This window comes from Lontra canadensis, unplaced genomic scaffold, assembly GCF_010015895.1.
Source record: "Lontra canadensis isolate GAN:19392208 unplaced genomic scaffold, GSC_riverotter_1.0 scaffold105, whole genome shotgun sequence".
Taxonomy (NCBI): domain Eukaryota; kingdom Metazoa; phylum Chordata; class Mammalia; order Carnivora; family Mustelidae; genus Lontra; species Lontra canadensis.
In genome coordinates, this window is record NW_022631099.1 from 220963 (window position 1) to 243886 (window position 22924).

Sequence of the window (22924 nt, forward strand, 5' to 3'; positions counted from 1 at the left end):
CACCTTCTCTGCTATATCCAGAACTCTTCAAGGACATGGTCCTACAGGACACTCTTACATCAAATGTTCTGCTGTACAAAACATAAGAGAGTATCACAAAACTCCTTTCACTTTCTGCATGTACAGAGTATGACGTATCCAGATAACCTTGAGTTCATTTTTACTTCAAGGAAAAGTCCACCACCTACCACTGAAATTTTTCATCTGAAGATATTCTGTCTCTGCAACTATGAAAATACCTGCCTACACAGCTAGCAGGAACAATTCTTTCCATCCGAGAGGTGACTGCATTTTTGGACACTTAAAATCTAAACCAGGAAGGTTAACCAAATACTCATTTCTATAATTCTGGAAGTGTCTGACTTTCACTTAATACCAAATACACTAGAGACAAAATTTATACAATTCAAACATGTTATGAGATTACAGGTTTCATGAAGATGGTCCTTAAAAAAAAATGGACAGCTAGGCCTTGCCACACTTTCTGAGCAGTACCAGGGCAAGTTGGCAAGAATAAACACCTTACAAAAAGTGTCAAAAAGGAACAAAGAAGAGGGGCCCCCGGGTGGCTCTGTTAAATGTCCAACTTGATTTTGGTTCAGGTCATGATCTCAGGGTCATGAGATCAAGCCTAGCGCTAGGCTCTATGCTGGGTGTGGAGCCTGCTTAAGATTCTCTCTCTCTCAATAAAACAAAATATTAATAGTAATAAACTTTAAAATATTTTTTTTAAAAAGGAGCCAAGAAGAAAGTAGTTGACCCACTGTCAAAGAAAAGAGTGGTATGAGGAGAAAGCACTAGCTATGTTCCATATAAGGAATATTCAGAAAACAGTCATAAGAACTTTGTCAAAAGGACTAAAATGACTCTGATGGCCTCAAGAGTTGTGCTTTTGAAGCAAGCCTTGCTGATTTGCAAAATGCTGAAGTAACATTTTAAAAATTCAAAATAGGGGTGCCTGGGTGGCTCAGTGGGTTAAATCCTCTGCCTTCACCTCAGGTCATGATCCCAGAGTCCTGGGATCGAGCCCCGCATTGGGCTCTCTGCTCAGCGCGGAGCCTGCTTCCCTTCCTCTCTCTCTGCCTGCCTCTCTGACTACTTGTGATCTCTGTCTGTCAGATAAATAAATAAAACCTACAAAAAAAAAAAAAAAATTCAAAATGATTACTGAGGATGTCCTGGGCAAAAACTGTGATCAACATTCGGGACACAGTTATCCACAACAAAATATGCTCCCTTGTCACAAAATGTCAGTCTATGATTGAAAGCTCATGTTGCTGCCAAAACTCACTGGTTGTTTTTGTCTGTTCTGCATAGGACTTACAAAAAAAAAAAAAAAACCGCGATACCCACATCCACACGACCTCTTATGCTCAGCACCAACAGGGTCCACCAAATCAGGAAGGTGATGGAACTCCTGACCCACCAGGCAAACAAATGACTTAAAAGAAGTAGTCAATAATTTGACTGGAAAGTCCGATTGGAAAGTCTGACTGGAAAATCTTTTCTATATCTTTCCTAATCTATTTTTTATTATGTTCAGTTAGTTCATTAGTTTCTGATGTAGTGTTCAATGATTCATTAGTTACATCTCCTGATCTATTTATCCTCTCCATGATGTGTTTGTCAAAAAAGTAAAAATATTGAAGAAAATCAGGTTTGGGTTAGGAAAACTCATAAAGCTTCACATGGTAAAAGAGAGTTCTAAAAATGCTACTGTGGGGGCGCCTGGGTGACTCAGTGGGTTAAGCCTCTGCCCAATTGGCTGAGGTCATGATCTCAGGGTCCTGGGATCGAGCTCCATGCCGGGCTCTCTGATGGACGGGGAGCCTGCTTTCCCCTCTCTCTCTGCCTGCCTCTCTGCCTACTTGTGATCCTTGTCAAATAAATAAATAAAATCTTTAAAAAAAAAAAATAAAAATAGGGGGCACCTGGATGGCTCAGTGGGTTAAAGCCTCTGCTTTCGGCTCAGGTCATAATCTCAGGGTCCTGGGATCTAGGGAGTCAGCTTCCCTCTCTCTCTGGCTACTTGTGATCTCTCTCTCTCTCTCTCTCTCTCTCTCTCTCTGTGTGTGTGTGTGTGTGTGTGTGTGTGTGTGTGTGAAATAAATAAATAAATTTTTAAAAAATAAATAAATAATAGAAAGAAAAATAAAAATGCTACTGGGGATGACAAAGGCCACTAATGGTAGATGAGCTGACAGACAGAGCCCCCAGTCTAAGAATCTGTTTAAAATTCAGACCTTTAATGATATATTTGAAAAAACAAAAAGAGAAAAACACCTTAGCAGGGGGACCTACAAAGAAGGGGCAAATGCATTCCAGGAAGAGTAAATGTTTATGCGCTGTGCCCAGAATAAGGATGTTCTGTCCTCAACCACCTCCCCTGAGCTTAGCTCCAAGAGCCAGATGACGAGCTCAGAAAAAATTTACATGAGGGACAGAGAATAAAACCTCTCCAAAAAAAGTCCTGTGCTGAGTGCAACAAACCTCCTACGAAAGAACAGGTAACAAGTGAGAAATACCAGCTACGGTAAGATGGCTCTCAGATGGGATCCAGATGAAAGTATTTGATTTTTCCTGCTTGGTAATTTCTAACTTTTATAATGTATATATATATATATATATATATATATATACTGCTTTTATAATAAAAGAAAACATTAATAAGATTAAATTTTAAAGGTTCTAGTCACTAAACTACTTGAGTAAAGATGTTCTATTTAGTATTCTCTTCTTTTTTTTCTATTTAGTATTTTCTATTACAAAATGTGGAATATTGCTATTTGGGGAGAAAACTCCTGTCTGCCAAGTCATAACATATACAAAAAAAGAACCACTCCAGAAGGCAAAAATTCCTGTTAACAGGTTTGCATATCTCAAGTAAATAAAAAAATTTTTCCAATATGAAATATTTATCAGTTTAACTTTTTATTTAAATATTTAACAGATTAAATTAAGAATACAAAGACCGTTTTTGCTATTGTTTCATCTGTGAAAATTAATCTCATGCAGCCTTAAGATGGGTAATTGACCCTGGCATAAAATGGTAACTATAAAAATAGCTTTTTAACAGTAAAATATTGTTATGTATGTATGTGTACATAACATATATATATATATATATATATATATGCGCACATATCCACTCAAATATAGCTAGAGATATGTTAGATATTTATTTTAAACCTACCCCATTTTATCAAATTACTTATTGCAGGTCCACATGGTGGACAAAAACAAACAGCATAGACTTCAACATCAGGGAGACCCAGCTGCAAATTCTTTATTAGCCAGGATCTTGGACAAGTAACCCAACATATCTGTCACCAGACCTAGTTCCCCATCTCTGAAATGGCACTTAGAAGACACACCATGGCTTCACCATTCAGGGTTAGATGATCACAAGAGTTACCCTGAAGGTAAACACAGAGAATAATACTGCCACCGCATTTAACTTTATATTGTGCCTTATCACTTACATTGGCTTTAATTCCTTATTCCCATAGCCAAAAAAGGGCAGACCAAGATTGAAGATTGGGGCATCTCAGTGGCTTAGTCAGTTAAGCCTCTATCTTCAGCTCAAGTCATGATCCCGGGCTCCTGGATCAAGCCCCACGTTGGGCTCCCTGTTCAGTGGGGAGCCTGCTTCTCCCTCTCCCTCCGCTGCTCCCCCACCTGAACTCTCTCTCCCAAATAAATAAATAATTTTTTTAAAAAAATTTTTTTAATTGAAGCTCATGCGGATATTAAGAATTACTCCCAGAAATTCTCATTAAATTACCTATATTTTTGAAAACTTATTTATGAAAAATGGGTTTCAAGTTAAAGAAAGAAATATTAACTTCTGACTTGAAATGTTATTTGGAGAGAGAGCTAGGTGCCTCTACATTTATTTTTTATTTATTTTAGGGATTTTTTTTTTTAAGATTTTATTTATTTATTTATTTGACAGAGAGATCACAAGCAGGCAGAGAGGCAGGCAGAGAGAGAGGAGGAAGCAGGCTCCCCGCTGAGCAGAGAGCCCGATGCAGGGCTCGATCCCAGGACTCCGAGATCATGACCTGAGCTGAAGGCAGCGGCTTAACCCACTGAGCCACCCAGGCTCCCCTATTTGAGGGATTTTACGTCTCAAATATACCCACCACAAATGCCAGGGGCCTCAGTGAATCTCAGAGCTGCATAAGAAACATAAGGAGTAATCCATGCAAAGCATCATGTAAGGGACAGAGGAACTTACATGGTAGTGCAGGATGTAGAAATAGTAAACTTTTATAAAAACTCACCAATGAACAAAATGTATACACACACATATACCAAGTGTTTACCTGAAAGATCATGTCTAGTAATAAAGCTCTCAGGGTTTGAGGGAAACGCTCTTTCTCCTGTAGTAATGCGGCGTGCTACACAGATCATACAGGATTGCAAATCTACAATAAAAATTTAACCAGGTAAGGATTATATTTAACTTTAGGACAAGTGTATTCAATAGGCAAGTAAGGATGTGGAATTCAGTAAATGAATACGACAATAGAAAGCACAGAACTAGAAATGTGGCCGCTGTTTGACAGAATCTCAAACATGTGGTGAATCTTACCTTCCCCTTCCTCCATCATGGCTCGCGGCTGAGACAGGGCAAAGCACTGCATTGTTTCATATCTCTGGCGCATTTCAGGACCAGTGTTTATGTCTTCCAGAATATCATGAGGTGTTTTCATCAACATACGGCAATTAAACGTATGGCTTTTTTGTCTCTGGGTCTCGTTTGTCCAGGCAACTCCATTAACTATGGAAAACAAAAGGAAAAGTTTTTAAAAAGCTGGCAATTCAGTCTATGACTATCATCAAAAATTTAAGCTGTACTTTCTCATCACTATGTTTTCTACAGTAATTTCTACACAGACATTTTGCAATGGCAATATATATATAATACTGGAATAACCTCCATTTCAACAGAAATCTCACCATTTTGTAATTTGCTGTATATCTGGCCCAATGAAATGTGTACCAAATTCCAAATTCACCAAGTCATATTTGAAAGTTTTGTTGTTAATGACCTGCCCTTCTGCACAAGTATGATCACTCTGCCTCCCAAAATGTGGGTTCAATTTTCTAAGAAACTGTCAAGAAAATAATTTTTTAGCTTATTTAGAAAATACACATTAAAAGGTTACCTGTAGATTTAGGTAAGTTTTTAAGGAAATCCTTTCTGTCTTCTTCATGCAAGATATTGTAGACACTTGTATTAACCAGGTCTTCTTGCTTATACTGCAGATACTGTGTGACATTCTCTGACACAAATACAATGTTTCCATCACGATTCACCACAAACAGGAAACCATCCAATGCCTAAAGTGGGATATGTTAATATTAGCTATTAGGGACTGAACTGTATCCCCACCAAAATTCACATGCTGAAGCCCTAACCTTCATACAAATAGGGCTCTAATCCGATAGGACTGATGTTCATATGTAACAAAAGAGACGCCAGGGATGCACATACACAGAGAGATCATATGAAGACATATGGAAAAGGCAACCACCTACACGCCAAGGAAAGAGGTCTCAGGAGGGAAACCAAGCCTGCCAACACTTGACACTGGAGACTTCCACCCTCCAGAACTTTAAGAAATAAATTCCTGGGAGTGTCTTGGTGGCTCAGTCAGTTAAATGTCCAACTCTTGATTTCAGCTCAGGTCATGATCTCAAGGTCGTAAGATCCAGCCCCGCATCAGGATCCATACCTGCTTCAGACTGTCTCTCTCTTCCTCACCCTCTGCCTCTCCCCCACTCTCTCGCTCTTAAAAAAGAAAGAAATGGCCACCCAATCTGTGATATTTTGTTATGGCAGCCTTAGCCAATTAAGACACCAGACTTAAAGCACTAAACAGAAATTTTAAAACTACTGTTGATCTACCAACCACCACAATTATCAGCGACCATTTACCATTCCTGTTAACATCAACACAAATACTATAGGGCTTTATAAAAAATAAAAAGAATTGGGGGAAAAAGAACTACAGTCAACATAAAATCTGAATTTTTGAAGAATTATAATCTAATTATAATTTCATTATATTCTAATTATACTCTAATTTTTGAAGAATTTTATCTTGAAAGGAGCTTCAAAAAGTAAGAAAATCATCCTTAGCACAGACTGTTTTTCCACTTGACACCAGGTCAAGCTTTAGGCACTATACTACTCCCTAATGAAAATTTACAAAGAAGAACTAAGTTGATCAACTAAAGAGTAGCTGGAGTAAACTAGTTGAAACAACAAAGAAAAATTAATAGGTGCACTTTATCAAGAGCCTCCCTGCTCCCAACTCCTGCTTTGAAGTAAGAGAAACATGCTGTAGGTGCTACAGGTGAATCAACACTATTTAAGGAAACTACTTACAAAATAATTTTTAAACGCATTACAAAAGTGTATTTTTAAGTCTTAAAAATTCCTCAAAAAAGTGTCATATACTTGCCTGAAGTAAAAGTGGCCCTAAGGAGTCTTTATCAATAACTCCCTGTCCTGTAGAGGATACATCAGCTTTCTGAACATCATCATCACTGGAAATAGCTTTTCCTGAAAAGATACAAAGCAGTACTACAAATAGCATATACGTATCAGCTATAGGTCAATTTCACCTTCACACAGTGCCCAGAACAAAGACACACACGGAGCATATATATGCACATATATAACATTTCATGATAAGAAAACAATGCTATAATTTTTCAATGTTAAAACTTAGGATTTACCCAGGAGGGCAGAAGATACCCTCAATTTTCCTTCACTACCACATGTACTATCCATGGCTTCCTGAAAGGAAGCTAAGACGTGACTAGGTGAGAACACAGGCCTCTATCTACTTCTCTATGAACTGTTTCTCAAAGAGTACAGTGGTCAACTCATTTGTCCAGTCCCACAGGCTAGGTTCAATTAGCAGTAGTCCATACATGAGCAATAAGGAAGCCAAAAGACAAACGTAAACACAGTTGACAAGTTTCCTTCTGGAAACACTTGAGTGTTTTTCTTACTTTGTATTACCTTGCTCTTTTATTTGACGTATCTGTCTTACTGTTTCCTTTAAAATTGCACATTTATCTGGTTTGACATTGAAATTGTCAATATCGCTAAGATTAGCAGATATCAGTTCAGCCAATTCTTCAATATATTTACTCTCCTGCTCCCGTCTCCACTTTTCACCACTGCAGGTAAGACTGAGAGAGAAGGGGGTCGTGAATACATCTACCACACAAGAGCACTGAGCAGAACGAGCACACAGCACCACTACTGTCACATCTAAACCAACTAAATTCAGCCAATAGAACCATCAAAACCTTGTCTGGAGAAGTAGCAGAATAGAGTAGAAATTCAGGCAAACCTAAATTTCAAGTCCACCTTTTTGTTAGCCTGGTGGCCTTGGGCAGACTTGGTCTTGGTATCTTCATCGGGAATATGAGGATACATAGTCTTTACCTCACAGAGACAGTAAAACAACAAAGAATAAGGAAAGCAGTGTTAGCTACTTATTAATGACAAGGTTTTATGGTCTATAGATCAGTTTTTGCTCGGCAACAATCACAGTAAAACTCAAGGCATATTGGCCTTGACAAATACTAAAAAGACTAGCGTATCACTGCATAAAATGAAATATTTGATTTCCATTTTTTACACTTCAAACTTCATTCAGGAAAAGAATGATGAAACCCCACAAATGTCAAAATACCAACTTTCATTTTCTTACAGGAATTTGAAGAGTCTTACTTGGATAATATCAATTTTTCCTAGCTCCTCCCTACCTCCTCCGCTGAGAAACGCTTCACACTGTATCAAAAGTGTTAGTATAAGATTCTTGCTCCTATCTGAATCAACAACAAAATTTCTGTTGCATCATCAGGATGTCCGTCTGGTCACTATGCTGCACTACTTACTACAAAGCGAAATCATACAATTTAAGCAAAGACCAAAAAAGAAAATTTTAACCAGAGAATATAAATAACAGAAAGCTGAAATGCTATCTTTAAGCAAAAATGTCACGGTAGGGGAGGGGCCTTTGGTGAAGCGTGAGGAAATACTCCGCCTACCCTTGTCCTGGAGCATCACATGGCAGTTTGCGTTTTCGTGAATCAGGGGCCAGTGGATCCAAAGAGCTTTCTCCCAATCCGCTCATCGTGACCACACATCAAAAACTAAGAAAGAATAATGAGAAGATGAAAATATTATACAATATCCATGACTTTACAAAGCTATTGTATGCTTGAATGGCTTAATCTTAAATTCCAAAGTATACCCTTCTCCATGGTTAGAGGATTCTTTTTTTTTTTTTTTTTTTTAAGATTTTATTTATTTATTTGAGAGAAAGACAGAGAGACAGCAGGAGCAAGAGGAGCAGCTGAGGGAGAGGGAGAGGGACAAGCAAACTCCTCACTGAGCAGGGAGCACGCAGGGCTCAATCTCAGGACCCCGAGATCATGACCTGAGCCAAAGTCAAACACTTAACCAACTGAGGCACCCAGGCACCCCCATGGTTAGAGAATTCTTAATACTCTTTGTTATAAATTTGTATTCTAAAGACAACATCGAGTTCGTATTCCAGTTTAATTATGCAGAACGTACAACTCCAAAACTAAAATGTTTCTCAAGTCCTACTAAAAATGTGTTAAACACTACAAAGGATAAGGAAGGCATCTTTTCATATTTAATAACAAGAAAATGAGACTGCCAACTCTCCAAGTGATGGAATCCCAGGGCACCCAGCTGGCTCAGTTAGTAGAGAAGGTGGCTCTTGGTCTCAAAGAGTTTTGAGTTTTGAGCTCTAATGCTGGGTGTGGAGATTACTTAAAAATAAAAATCTTGAAAAAAAATTCTACATTTTATTTTTACCCAAAAAAGCACAAATAAGAGCTTATCTTGTCATTTGGTAAAGAGTCTTCAAATGATAAAAGTCTAACTTTTTTTCAGGCTATTTTCAAGGTAGCACATGGCTTTCCTGTAAACCATTTCACTAGTATTTATTACCTACTGTGTTGTTTTTCTGTGACTTCAAAATAAACCTGGAATGTGTAAATAACACATAAACTCCACTATGTTAGGCCTGGAGAGAAAATGTACAATGAAACATTCAGGGGAGGGGAAGAAGGGATTCTGACAAGATCCACGTAGCAACAATTATCTTAATATTAACTGATGGAAATGTAATATGTTTTGGTTAAGATTTCAATGATAAAGAAAATAAATGTAGGGTGTTTCTTGTTGAAACAAAAACAGGTTTTAACATTCCGTAGTTCATAATTTTAAGACATCTACTAAGACTTCACTAAGAACTTTATTTGTCCTAAACTCTTGTTTAGGAAGACAATCATTGTCCTAAAGAATTCCATGTCCATCAAGAAGATCAAACTTTCCAAACTACTTTTTTCTTAATATGTTAAAAATGTATCTTGCAGTTCATCTAGATTAATTTAGACATGCAGTGAAGGACATAAATTTCCACTAGGTGGCACAATAATACCAGGAAAGCAGACAAATAAAAATCCAAAATTTCACACATGATGCCAATGAAACTTAAAATACGTAGCTTTTAAAATCAAAACCACATGATCATTAGCCAAGAGTTCTAGATTATGACATCACTTTTACATATGCTGTAGGTATGAATTAAATACCAACAAAACTTATTCTACCTATAATTTTTGGTACTAAAATGTAGAAGCTGAAAACATGTTTCCAAAGAGTTGGTTCCCCCCCCCTTACAAGTTAAAATAAAAGAGAAAAGAACTTAACATATCTTTGATTAATAGTGGGTCAATATGGGGTGCCTGGGTGGGTTAGTGGGTTGAGCAGCAGACTCCTGATACCAGCTCAGGTCATGATCCCAGGGTTGTGAAAGGAAATCCCCAGTTGGGTGCCACAGCCAGCAGGGAACCTGTTTGAGACTCTCTGCCCCCCAACCCCCGCAACCCCGTGCCTGCACGTGCGCACACACGCTCTCACCCTCTAAAATAAATCAATCTCAAAAAAAAAAAAAAATAGTGGCTCAATATTATGATTTTGAAGTATACCCACACCCCCACAATGCCAGAAATACTGTTCTTCAAAAATGACAATGTCATAAAAAACAAAATCTTTAAGTATTCCAGATTTTAAAAAGCTAAAAAGAAATGACAAATGTGATATTTGTTCCCATACTAGATTCTGTCCTAGACAGGGGAAGTGCTATAGAAGACATTAATGGATCAACTAGCAAAATTAGAATATGTACGGTAAGAATATTTTATCCATGTCAAATTTACTTGAGTTCTGTACATGTTTAAGAGGCTATCCCTATTCTTAATATTTACAGTAAATGGGCCATTATATAGGCAGATGACCCTCCACTGGTGGAGGGATGGGATTTATATATATTTTAAGTGACTGGGTGAGAAAAGGAACAGAAAGAAAAGCAAAGAAGAGGAAGAGAGGAGAAAGGAGGGCCTCAAAATACTGACACTGGGTGACTTTTGATAGGAGAAAATTTTTAAGTTCTTTGTACTATTCTTTTTCTCGCAACTTTAAGTTTAAAATTATTTCCAGGGGTGCCTGGGTGGCTCAGTGGGTTAAAGCCTCTGCCTTCGGCCCAGGTTATGATCCCAGGGTCCTGGGATCAGAGTCCCGCTTCGGGCTTTCTGCTCAGCTGGGAGCCTGCTTCCCCTCCTATCTCTCTGCCTGCCTCTCTTCCTACTTGTGATCTCAAAAAAAATAAATAAATAAGTAAAAATAAATAAAATAATTTCCAAATAAAAATGTTTTAAAGTATGTTCAGTTTTGATTTCCAATTTTCATATTTAAAAACAGTCCTTAAGTACAGAAAAATAATTTTAGCTATGTCAATTGGTTTTATAGGTTTTATTCACAAAGTTATTTTTAAATTGAGTAGCAAACCATCCAGTGAGTAATAACATTTCTTTACTTTAAAAATATCATCTACTGCCCCCCCAAATCATCTATTCCACATCCTGGATATTATTTTCTTACTTTGATATCAAACATAAGCTGAATCCCCAAAATTGAACGGCAAACTACTTAGTGAACAAATAGCATTTCTTTACTTTGAAAGACGTGATTTATTCTATAGTCTCCCTATCTTTTTTAATATTTTACTTACTTATTTGACACAGAGAGATCACAAGTAGGCAGAGAGGCAGGTGGGGGTGGGGAGCAGGTTCCCTGCTGAGCAGAGAAGCCCAGTCGATGCAGGGCTAGATCCCAGAACCCAGAGACCATGACCTGAGCCAAAGGCAGAGGCTTAACCCACTGAGCCACCCGGACGCCGCTCTACAGTCTCAGTATTAATTCACCTTACTTTGCTATTAAGTATGAAGCTGAACCTCCAGCGCAGTTTAAGGTGTCCGGCATTTATTAAGTGGTCAATAAATGTCTTGAATAAATACTGAATAAATGGAACATTCAACTTATTAAGTCACACTTTAGAATTCCCTTCACTCTAATTTATATAATAATACAAATTTTTTAAATTTTTCACTTCTACACTTGATATAGGATGTCACTAAAATGAATTTTAAAGGCATGAATTACATCAGTAAAGAATGAAAAACCATGACAATCTCTCAGTATGGAAGAAATCAATAACCACAATTACCAGTCTAAACCAGAAAGGCATACAAATCATTCGCGTTAAGTCAATTTTTATGTGCATGTAGAGAAATATAAATATGTCAAATGTGTCCATACATACAGATGTGACTCTTTCTCATGATCTGGCATAACAAGAAGCCATAATGCGCATGACTGTGTAGTCTATGTACTACCAAACTTACTCTTTTACAGAATCCACTGATCTCTAGTAACAAAGTAATTATCCACAAATGTACGGAATGTATGAACACAAAATTCTAATGTAAAACCATAAGGTTTCTTTCTTTTTTTTTTTTTTTAAAGAATGGGTTTGCCAATTTTTTGTCTAGTTATTACTCAGATAAGAACCTTGGTACCAGGCCATAGGTACTGCACAACACCTGAAAGATCACATGATTTCCAAGAGTGAATGATAAAATACCATACAACAATGAAAAAAATCAAAATACAGCAAATGCATCTCCCAAATTTCATTAGGATAAAGAAAATGCTCAACATGAAAAATGAAAACTCTATTTCTGCCCAAAAAATAAGTTTGTGTATATAATAACTAATACAATTAATCCTGAGCACAAATGACTATGACATATAAGTTTTCTGTTTATTTGGTATTAATCTTCATTATAAATATAAAATTTATAAATAGCATTTGTTTTATTTGCCAGGTCTGCTGCCTGCTTCTCACTGGTGGAGATGGACTCAATCTTTATCACCTGTGAAGATATATTATCTAGTTTAGTAAATTACTCTTTTTAAGGTATGAAAGGTAAATGCCTAGCACACACCCTAAATCTACCATTTTCAGTCAGTAGTCAATAATTAGAGTGGGACGGGAGAACAGATTACATACGAGGCCCATGAATAGATCATTTTTCCCCAAAATATTCTAGAAGAAACATAAATTGCTAACTGTGCTTACATTTTTACTTCTTAAATTACATCCCATCTAGTTTAGAGGATATATGGAGTTGGTAAAATCCATATTCAAAGGGAAAACAATATAGCACAAGAGTCTCACAGTGTCTTTGAAAATTCTAAGAACAGTCTACGAATATTAAGCCCCTTCTAAAGTCTGACTCCCTACTATTAAAGATCACCTACACAGTAGAGAATTAAGACCACAATATATATCTGTCCCCCAAGTGATCTGCACTCTTGAAGTCACCTCATAAATCCAATGACTTGCACAGATATATTTTGAAGCTACTAACGAAAAGACATCCCCCAAGTGATTATGAAACTAGAGATAAACCTCAACTACACTTCCAGGCAGAGTACAATCCAATCAGTTTTGTCAAACCCCAGACACCACTGTGTAAAGACAGACTAGAGGAACACCTGGGTGGCTCAGTGAGTTAAGCATCTGCCTTTGCCTCAGGTCATGATCTAGTGTCCTGGGATCAAGCCCTGGTCAGGCTCCTGCTCAGTTGGGAACTCCCTGCCCCTTCTTGCAAGCTCGTGCTCTCTCGCTCTCAAAAAACAACTATTTTTTAAAAAGAGAAAAAGAAAAGAACTAGAGTAGAGAACTCTTCATTGAATCAGAATCCAAGAGCCCAAAAGATGTTCAGTCTTTCAGGGTGAACTCAGCCATCTAGATCCTTGAGCTGTTTCACAATTTTCTCCCTTTTCTAAAATGTTTCTAAGAGATCTGTGTTATCTACTTCAATATACTGATATGATGATGCATACTTTAAGCTAAGACCACATTTAAGTAAGATATTCTATGCAATTTATTTCAAATATAGACAGGAGCAATTTAGAATAACTTTCAGTGTTATCAAAATCTAATTATTGGGGCGCCTGGGTGGCTCAGTGGGTTAAGCCTCTGCCTTCGGCCCAGGTCGTGATCTCAGGGTCCTGCGATCGAGCCCCACATCGGGCTCTCTGCTCAGCAGAGAGCCTGCTTCCTCCTCTCTCTCTGCCTGCCTCTCTGCCTATTTGTGATCTCTCTCTATCAAATAAATAAATAATTTTTTTTTTAAAATCTAAGTATTACCTACTGCTATATCATTTGGAAAAGCTGGATTTAAAATGAACAAAATCTTAGAGGAACTGGTTAGAATTCCTTACATAAATACTACAGGACTTCCTATATACAATAAGCTATGATACATGTTTAAGCCTAGACATGATCAGATGACAAGTTAAACTGCTAAAAAATGAACATTCCTAAACTAATTCAGGATAAAAAGCAGAAAAGAATTATACTTGCCAGTTCAAAAGTCATGAAAATGTTGGTATATGACTAAATGGCATCAACTAGTTTTCATTTGGGTTATCTGCAGTTAAGACAGGAGGAAAAAAATATTGTGTATGACAAATTAGCCAGATGGGCAAGGATACAGGAAGTACTCCTGTCCAAAAGGAAAAGATACCAATCAACAATGGTAAGGCCCATAGTTTGGGGCGGGGTGGGGGAGTGTGTGCCATGAGATGCCAAAATCCAAAATGGGGAAGAGATGGGTTACCAGGTAAATCTCAGATGGCACAAAGACCTACTAAAATATTTTACTTTTCCTAAATTAATAAGGAAAGGGAAGGGGATAACTTTTGTGGCAGTATAGTGCTGGGCATATCACATATTCTGTGTAATTTCTCGTAATGACTCTCCAAAGAATGTATCAGTATTCCCACTTGAAAGATAAGAAAGAGCTAAGCAACATGCCACTGGATCACACCCAGATACTAGATGGCAGAGCTGGAATCAGAACTGTATAACCAACAAAATACGCACCACATGTTCCTTGGGCATTTTATCCCTCCCCAAAAATAAACCATTTATATTGTTAAATCACACCACCTCCAACCAGTTAACCAGAAAATGTCTCAGCTCATCAGTAAGAACACTGGGAAGCTATACACTCAGGGTCTAGGGGTGTGCAGAGTATCAGGGGCAGAGGCAAGGAGCCCCTCAAACGCAGCAGGCACTAACGCTGCTATTCCCCTCATGCCCCTAAAAACTAACCACTACTCTACAAGTCACCAGATAAATCGCCCTTTGAGGTGGGTCTAATATTAACCCTTACCCTTACTTCCACTTGATAGGAGTAACAGTGGCTAACACAGCAAGAACACTACTTAAGATCAAAAACGCATAAACTATAACCTAAAGAAGTATGCCAAGTCTTTTTAGTCTTGGGTTTTCTAAGATTAAATGCTGGGGCCAAAAACTTTTGACTATCCCACAAGTAATTTAATTTATTTGTCAGGCTTGTTTGGCTGACTTATACAAGGTATGATTAAATAATGCTAATTAGGGAGTGTTTCTGGGTATCTCCTGAGAATCACAGTAACTTGAGGAAAATTTTCAAAGAACAACTGTGGATTTGAAATAATTTATTGAAAACCACTTGAAGCTTAATGTAAAAGCAGAAACTGCTTAATCCAATTAGGGAAAAAAATACCACTGGGAAAAATTATGAGACATTCATATATAAAAGCACTACCCAAAATTCAAGTTCCAAATTGACACTCTTACTCAAGACAATTTAGTATACAGTCACCACTAATTAGTCTAAAGCCTTAATCCTACAAAATTATATTTTCTAAAATATCAAAATGAAGGTTTTATTTCAATCTGTGGTACAGCTCCAAGAAAACCAGCACCATAAAGGAAAAGACTGAAGAACTGAGGGAAGTAAAATCTGTGTGTGTTTAAGAGACCATGGGGGGTAGCCAGGGTGGGATAAACATGGAACTGCTATGAAAGCTTCCTCATCAACCAGATGCCTCTTCCAGTGATTACTTTTATGTTTCAATTCAACCCTAGCAAAGAGGATAAGAGCTGAAAGAAGACAAGGACAGGAAAGAGAGAAAGTTTCAAATAAAAACTAACTGGCAATATCCTCTCGTTTTGTTGCTGATAACCTGTTATGTTCATTTTGTGGGATCAAATATAAACCACCTAATGCAACCCACTTTTCAGTTTAATTCTATTTCAGCTCAAACATTTGCATGCCCAGAACCATTTTAGGTCCAGGCAGGAGAAATGAATCACACCATACACTGTTATGACTCTCAGGTTAGCCGAAGAGGAAAACATAAACAGTTATAACAACATAATTGGTAAGTGTTAAAATGAAGGCACCGCATAAAGTGTCATGGGAACACAGCTGATAGGAAACCTACCAGCCTGCAGCTGTTTTTAAAGAGAAAAAGCCGATGAGCAGTGTCTATAATAAACTACCTTGGTGCAGACACATGCCAGAAATGGTATACCCTTGGATCCTGCCTTCCTTAGTTTATAAGGCCAACAAATTCGAAAAGGGGCTAGCAGAGAACAACAGAGTAAAACGTCCTATTTTTAATATATAAATTAAGCTAAAAAGCCTCCAAATGTAAATTAACAGCTATTTTATCCACAAGTTTCATTCTCTGTTCTCCCTTTGTATGTCTTGCCTTTTCATTCTCAATCAACAGATTGACCCAAAAGCCTTTCACATTTATGTTCCAGCTTAAACCTGATGAAGCTGAATTCAAACACAAACCCCCCAGAGGCCCCGCTACCAGAACTATGGCATGCCAATTAGCCAAAGCAGGTGTTAGTTGCAACTGGAAGCTTGTTGCCAAGAGACTTCTCAACCTCTACAGAAGCAACCAAGTTCAAGTTCACAAATACACGCTGTGCAGAGGGAGTTAAGCAAGCCGCTTCCATCTAAATCAAATTACTCTCTCTTGACAGCATACTAACTAGCTGGGTAATTCCTTAGTTGTTTTAAAGGTTAACACTGGATCCTACAATTTAATGCACTGAATCCCTCCACACCTGAGCTTCATTCTAAACATAGCATCAGTCATGGTTCTTCCTCAGCATGACCACTACCACCAGCAGCAGCCTCCCTAATGACCTATGCTAAAAGAGATTCTTTGATCATCAAAGGATGATCACTGAATTATTTCCTGTTTTAAGTCATTCCTTTTTAAATCTCCCTTTTACCTCTTTTCTATCTAGAATACTCCTACTCATCCTTCAAGATTAAGTTCAACTATCACCTCTGATGAAACCATTCAAACTCTCCCAATTACATAAAGTTTTCCCTTCTTTATCCTGATGCACTTTTCATAATTTACTACACTATTTTACACGCTGCCCTCTACTCCTGTGTTCTTTTCTGTCCCCACTTTCTACACTATAAGCTCTATTATTTAAAAAAAAAAAAAAAAAAACTTGTACAAGGGGCACCTGGCTAGCTCAGGCAGAGAAGCATGCAATTCTTGGTCTTGGGGTTGTGAGTTCGAGACCCATACTGGGTGTAGAGATTACTTACATAAATAAATAAATAAACAACCAAAATTTTTTCTTAATAAACTTTTTAAAAAATTGTATGAGACTCTTTCATTACATACTCCTTCCTCCTATTTACAACTACTACCCACCATTCTCCCAGTTCCTTTTCCAACTCCAGCTCTCCTTTTCTTTACCAACCCCTTAGCTGTACTTTTTGCCAACTCTATAATCTTCCTTAAAATACAGAGAAGATGCAAGAAGGGCTGAAAGGATATTAAAAACTTTGTAGAACATTTTTGCTTCTTTTTGACATGTCATTTTTCACTCCAACAAATACAGGGGCTCCAACCCGCCTATCGAAATAAAACTCAAAGGTCTGGATCTTTCAGATGATTTACTATGACATCATGAAAAGACAAGGGGGGTTTGCTGGAATCAAACTCAAGAGCTAAACTGCAATTTCACTAAAATGTAAACTTTTGTCGCCTTTAAAAAGTCTTCACCACGGCACTGGGTGGCTCTGTGGGTTAAAGCCTCTGCCTTCGGCTCAGGTCATGATCCCAGGGTCCTGGGATCAAGCCCCGCATCGGGCTCTCTGCTCCACAGAGAGCCTGCTTCCTCCTCTCTCTCTGCCTGCCTCTCTGCCTACGTGTGATCTCTGTTTGTCAAATAAATAAATAAAATCTTAAAAAAAAAAAAGCCTATCACCTGTAAAATCTGGGAATAATCCCGACTCACATACTCATCTGTTGAATGCGAGCATGAAGAGCAACACAAAGCAAGTCACTGACACAGGGAGTAAGGGGGACCCCTCAATACCAAGAATAAAGGTTAAGCTCAGCAACAGCTCTCTGTTGAAAGACAAATAGCTACAGATATCCCATATGGCAACAAATTAAAATGTTTCAGACAAAACAAAAAACAAATTAGCCAGAACTGTTCAGGCTCTTCTCAAGTTACAGGCAGCTGAGTGGAATTCAAAACATTCTCCCGCGGAAACAGTGTGGGGAGACAGACCTGGTAGCGAAGACAGCCATGAAAAGAGAACAAATTACTGTAACAGTTAACTATGCTCTTAAGATTAAAAAAGACGTAAGAATAAGAAGGCACATTTTAGAGGATTCTGAAGAGGACATCCACATACAAAGGCACTAGGCAGAAGCACACAGTGGTGGTTCTTTATGATCTCTTTTTACTTCCCAACTGGCGGGTTAATTTTTCCTGGATAGATGTAAATATCTCTACATCAAAACTGTATGTAACGTTTTCCCTTGGCACAGAATGAAAATATAAGCAGCAGAGAATAAGAAAGGAACAAGAGAGAAATGAAGTTTTAGGAAAAAAAAAAAAAAAGAGAGAGAGAGAGAGAGAAATGAATCTTTGAGCCCCCTCGAGGTAAGTGGTAAGCACCAGATTAAGATAAACAGGTTAGAGGAGCATGTGCACACAGCAGGAATAAAATCTAATACAGATTCAATAAATAAACAATAAAATGTAAAGGGGGGGAATGATCACAGCATGTGCCCCATTCTCTCCTAAGCTCTCCTAACTCCTTATTTCTATCTGCCTCAGAGAAGAAAAAAAGGTACTAAAAGAAATGGTAATACTGAAGACCGGACATTAGCCACCTGGTAAGGAAAGCTGCAGGAAGTAACAGTAAGCGCGCCATGAATGCTACAAATGTAACTGAGGGTCAAAGGCAGCAATGATACTCCGGAACTGGAGTTCGAGCAGTGAAAAACTTCAAGTAGCAAGACCCCCCACACCTGCAGTACTGAGGTCAGCCCTGTCCATCAATATCAAAAACATTAAGTAGCTACAGAGGATTTACCTGTGACACTAACATTATAAAAATTAACAATGTGGTAATGAAAAGTTGATAAAGCAACTTGAACTAATTTTTCAAAGAAAAATACTGAAGGCGGAAGTGAGTGAGAGAGATGTATCAAGGGTAAAACCCATCTTAGCTAGATTTCCTTCTTAAAAAGCAAAAACAGGGGTGCCTGAGTTGGGCGTCTGCCTTCAACTCAGACCATGATCCTGTACTGGGATCGAGCCCCGCATGGGGCTCCTTACTCAGCAGGAAGCCTGCTTCTCCCACTCCGGCTCCCACTCCCACTTCCCCTGCTCATGTTCCCTCTCTCACTGTGTGTCTCTCTGTCAAATAAATAAATAAAAATCTTTTTTTTTTTAAATAAAATAAAATAAATAAAAGCAAAAACATAGGAGAGGCACCTTGGCAGGCTCAGTCAGAGTGTGTGCAACTTGTGATCCTGGGTTTGTGAGTTTGAGCCCCACTTTGGGTGTAGAGATTACTTAAAAATAAAAAGTCTTTAATAAAAGCAAAGACACTGAAGCAGATGTTCTGTAAAGCTAGTGACACAGCATGGCAGGTCTGACTCATAAGACTTCCTGAATGGCTCATCATCTTTACTGCAGGTTCGTCTGTGGCTCAGTCCTTGAGTGCTGTTTCCACTGCCAGTTTTCTTTTTCTGACCTTACAGCATACTGATTATAATTCCACTCCTAGCCTAAATTACTTTAAATCCAAAAGAATAGTTTTTTAAAAACGTTTCTACTTTGTTCTTTGTCTCATTCAGTCTCACGGTTTTATGAAAGCCCTGAATATGATTATTCCCATTTTACAGGTGGAGAAACCAGAGGCATAAAGAGATGTTACACAGACCATAAATGTTAGAGGCTGACCATGTCTTATGTCTTTAAATTCCACAAGTTTTCTTGGAAACATTTCTTATGTGCTTCAAAGATGCTACACTCCCCATTATTACTAGGCCTTTGATGATGATGTTTGCTCAAAATCTTTTCACTATGGTGGCATAAGGACTCTCTTAATCTCAGAGAAATTCTATGAGGACCCACAGTGAGGCAAAAAGGACATAAGGGAGACTACCACATGGCCATTCAATTCCATGTTTTCCAAATATCATTTGAAAATAAAAATGATATGGGTGCCTATTAACATCTAGTTTCACGACAGGGCATTCTGAAGATTCTACTTGAAAACATCTTGGATGGGGCCTGGAAACTTGTATTTCTTAAGCATTTCTTTTATTAAAAGAGACTGGGGAGAACTGATTTTCTTAATTCAGGATTCTGCAAGTGGGATCAGAACAATATTTAAGTGGAAATACATGCCATTTTAATATTTCTACTATCTGCCTCTTTAATCCAAGGTGGACCCAAGCATCCCCCAACCAGTTCTCTATCAATTCTATTTTGTTGTTTTTATTTTAATAAAATGATCTGGCAAATAAAAAATAAGTAACACCTCCATATTCCAAGAAATTATATGTCTGATAACAGAATTTATCTCTTCAAATAAATCTTCAAGTCATTATCAATTTCAGAATGACAAAAATACAAATAACAGTAAGAACATATATATCAAAGTCAAAAAAGACAGTAAGGAAGCACTCTTAGCATCCTTTACCTGCTGAAGGTAGGGTAACACTCGTAGAAATGTTAAAAAGTATCGAAGTCTAACTGAACAATAGCTTCAACCGCCTCCGTAAATCCCTGTCAAAATAAAGCTAGTATCGTATACTATGTGCGCTAAAAATCTGTCCTCTAGATCATGACTGCACCAGAAAAGAAATTTGCAGCAAGAAAGAACATAAAATACTGAAGAACAGAACAAAAAGAGCATCACTCAATTTAAATAAAACATAGCTTGATGGGGTTTTTTTTCCCCACTGCTTTTCAAAGGTCAGTTTCGTGATTCATGACTTTAAAGAGCTTCTCTTTGTATTTCACAAAAACGGCCTACACGTGTCTAGTGAATGAAGACAGTGTTAAAGAACACTGGAGGCAAAAATTTAATTATGAACTCCTGTAAAACCAGTCATATACCTGAATTGGTTAAAACCAAAACCCACCAGCAAATATCTAAAGAGTGGTCACTGAACTCAGGATGGAACACACAACAGGATGACTACAGCTAATGCTGCTGTGTGATGTACAGAAAAGCAGTTGAGAGAGTAGCTCCTGGGGCACCTGGGTGGCTCAGTCAGTTAAGGGTCTGCCTTTGGCTCATATCATGATCCCAGAGTCCTGGGATCAAGCCCTTGTTGGGCTCTCTGCTCAGCAAAGAGTCTGCTTCTCCCACTCCCTCTGCCGCTCCCCTTGCTTATGCTCTGTCAAATAAATAAATTCTTAAAAAAAAAAAAAAAGAAAAAGAGTAGTTTCTAAGAATTCTCATCACAAAGAGAAATTTTTCTTCTTTACTTTTATCTATAGGAGAAAATGGATGTTAGCTGAACCAAGTGTACTGATCTCAGAGTACACATCAATCAAACCATCAAGCACATCAATCAAACCACCATAAACTTATACAGTGATGTATGTCAATTATTTCTCAATAAAACTAGAGGGAAGACAATTCTTAACTGGCCATTCTTCAACACACTGAGTGTTGTCCACATACATGAACAAGGGCAACTGCATTCCCTACACCATGTGCTTGGGATAAACTGCTGACCAAAACAGACAAGGTTATTTGCCTTCAACAAGCTAATGACCTAGGGTCCATAATCAACAAACTAGTAAATATAGTATCCCAAAAACGTACTATGTGCTCTGAAAGGTCTCCACTGGAAGTTAATGGCTGACCTATTAATTCAAAAGCAGGGACAACTGCGTATCAGACACAGCACAGGCTGTTACACAAGTGTTCAAAGTCCTAACCCACTGCAGTCAATCTGGATCTCAGCACAGAAAGATGCAGGGCAAATGACAAATGCATGTCCTTGAGAACAGACAAACCTTACGAGTTAGCTCTGGCCCCGGTCCTGTTTAAGTACATCAGAACAGAGAGAGCTATAGCAGAATTTAGATGTGCTTCGAAAAACCAACATATACACGCAATGTTTAAGTCAAATGCCTCTAGAGTTCCAAACACATTCACTGTATCAGTGATTCTCAACCTTTCTGATATCAGGATTCCTTTATCCCTCAAAAACTGGAAACGCCAAAAAGCTTTTATTATGTGTGTTATACCTATCAATATCTACCATACTGAAAATTAAAACTTAACAAATATTTGAAATAGTAATTCATCTTAAAACAAGCCATTATGTGTTAACAATTCTATAAACAATTTTATTCAGATGTGAATTTATTCAGAAATTTATTCAGAAAATACATTTTCTGAAACAAAATAGAGAGGTGGCACCGTTTCTACATTTTTACAAATCTTATGTCTGATTTAAAGAAGATAGCTGGATTCACTTAGCTACTTCTCCATTCAGTATATTACAATGTGTTAATTTGACAAAAACATATGAAGAAAATCCAGCCTCAAGACATCTCCTTATTTTTTAAAAAAGGACTATTTCAGTAGCCTTTTGTAAACAACTTTAATTTTCCTTGGCATTATGCTAAACTAAACAAGCACTACTTAAAAGTTAGTTGCAAAGTAAAATCTGAAACTACTGATCAACTTTCGCTGTTACATTAAAAATATACTCCCCTAGCTTACACGCTGAGCAAATCTTTTACCCATGCATGATTTTGTATCAAACATTGTCATCTTAATATCAGTTCACTGATCAAGCAGATATTAAAATACTGATATACTTCATGATACAATATCAAATTCCATATTAATATCACCACCCATCTCATCTTGAAAGTCTTTAAGGACACTCACAGTGGCAAATTCATATTACCAACGTTACAAATTTCACTTGAAAATCCAAATTTTATCACTGTCAACAAATACCATCAAAGGTTTCCATTAAGTAATAGGTTCATCTTGCCAAATGCTCAGATTTCAATAACCAGAGCTTACTGGGCATTCTTTCAAGAACAATGGTATTCCATGAAAAAAGTGGCTAGTTCAGTACACAAACCAAGCACACGAGGACTTTTCCCCAGGATAACCATCATACTTTGGTAGACAGAGTGCTTTCTGCGTATTTTCCATTCTCACAAGACAGAAATCTTAAATACAGAACTCAAGGGTCAAGATTTAATGAAATGAGCAAATTTTGCTGCTTCATGCAGGACAATCCTCAGTGAAAAGTGTTGCTGGTTTTGGGTTTTGC

The 22924-nt window shown here is 37.7% G+C and overlaps 1 protein-coding gene across 6 annotated transcripts in view; it reads right to left on the minus strand.

Annotated features, from left to right (window-relative positions):
* The window catches only part of NCOA3 (nuclear receptor coactivator 3), a 135621-nt gene that overhangs the window by 25241 nt on the left and 87456 nt on the right, over positions 1 to 22924 (minus strand). For 5 of the 6 annotated variants that reach the window (XM_032838691.1, XM_032838694.1, XM_032838692.1 and 2 more), the window contains 6 exons: positions 8083 to 8187; positions 7043 to 7215; positions 6477 to 6577; positions 5175 to 5349; positions 4598 to 4786; positions 4329 to 4430 (listed from right to left, as the gene is read on the minus strand). In XM_032838691.1, coding sequence (XP_032694582.1) covers positions 4329 to 4430; positions 4598 to 4786; positions 5175 to 5349; positions 6477 to 6577; positions 7043 to 7215; positions 8083 to 8168 — 826 coding nt within the window. In that variant the 5' untranslated portion in view covers positions 8169 to 8187. Of the gene's footprint in view, positions 1 to 4328; positions 4431 to 4597; positions 4787 to 5174; positions 5350 to 6476; positions 6578 to 7042; positions 7216 to 8082; positions 8188 to 13844; positions 13912 to 22924 lie in introns of all 6 variants that reach the window. The other variant, XM_032838690.1, reaches the window with a different exon arrangement.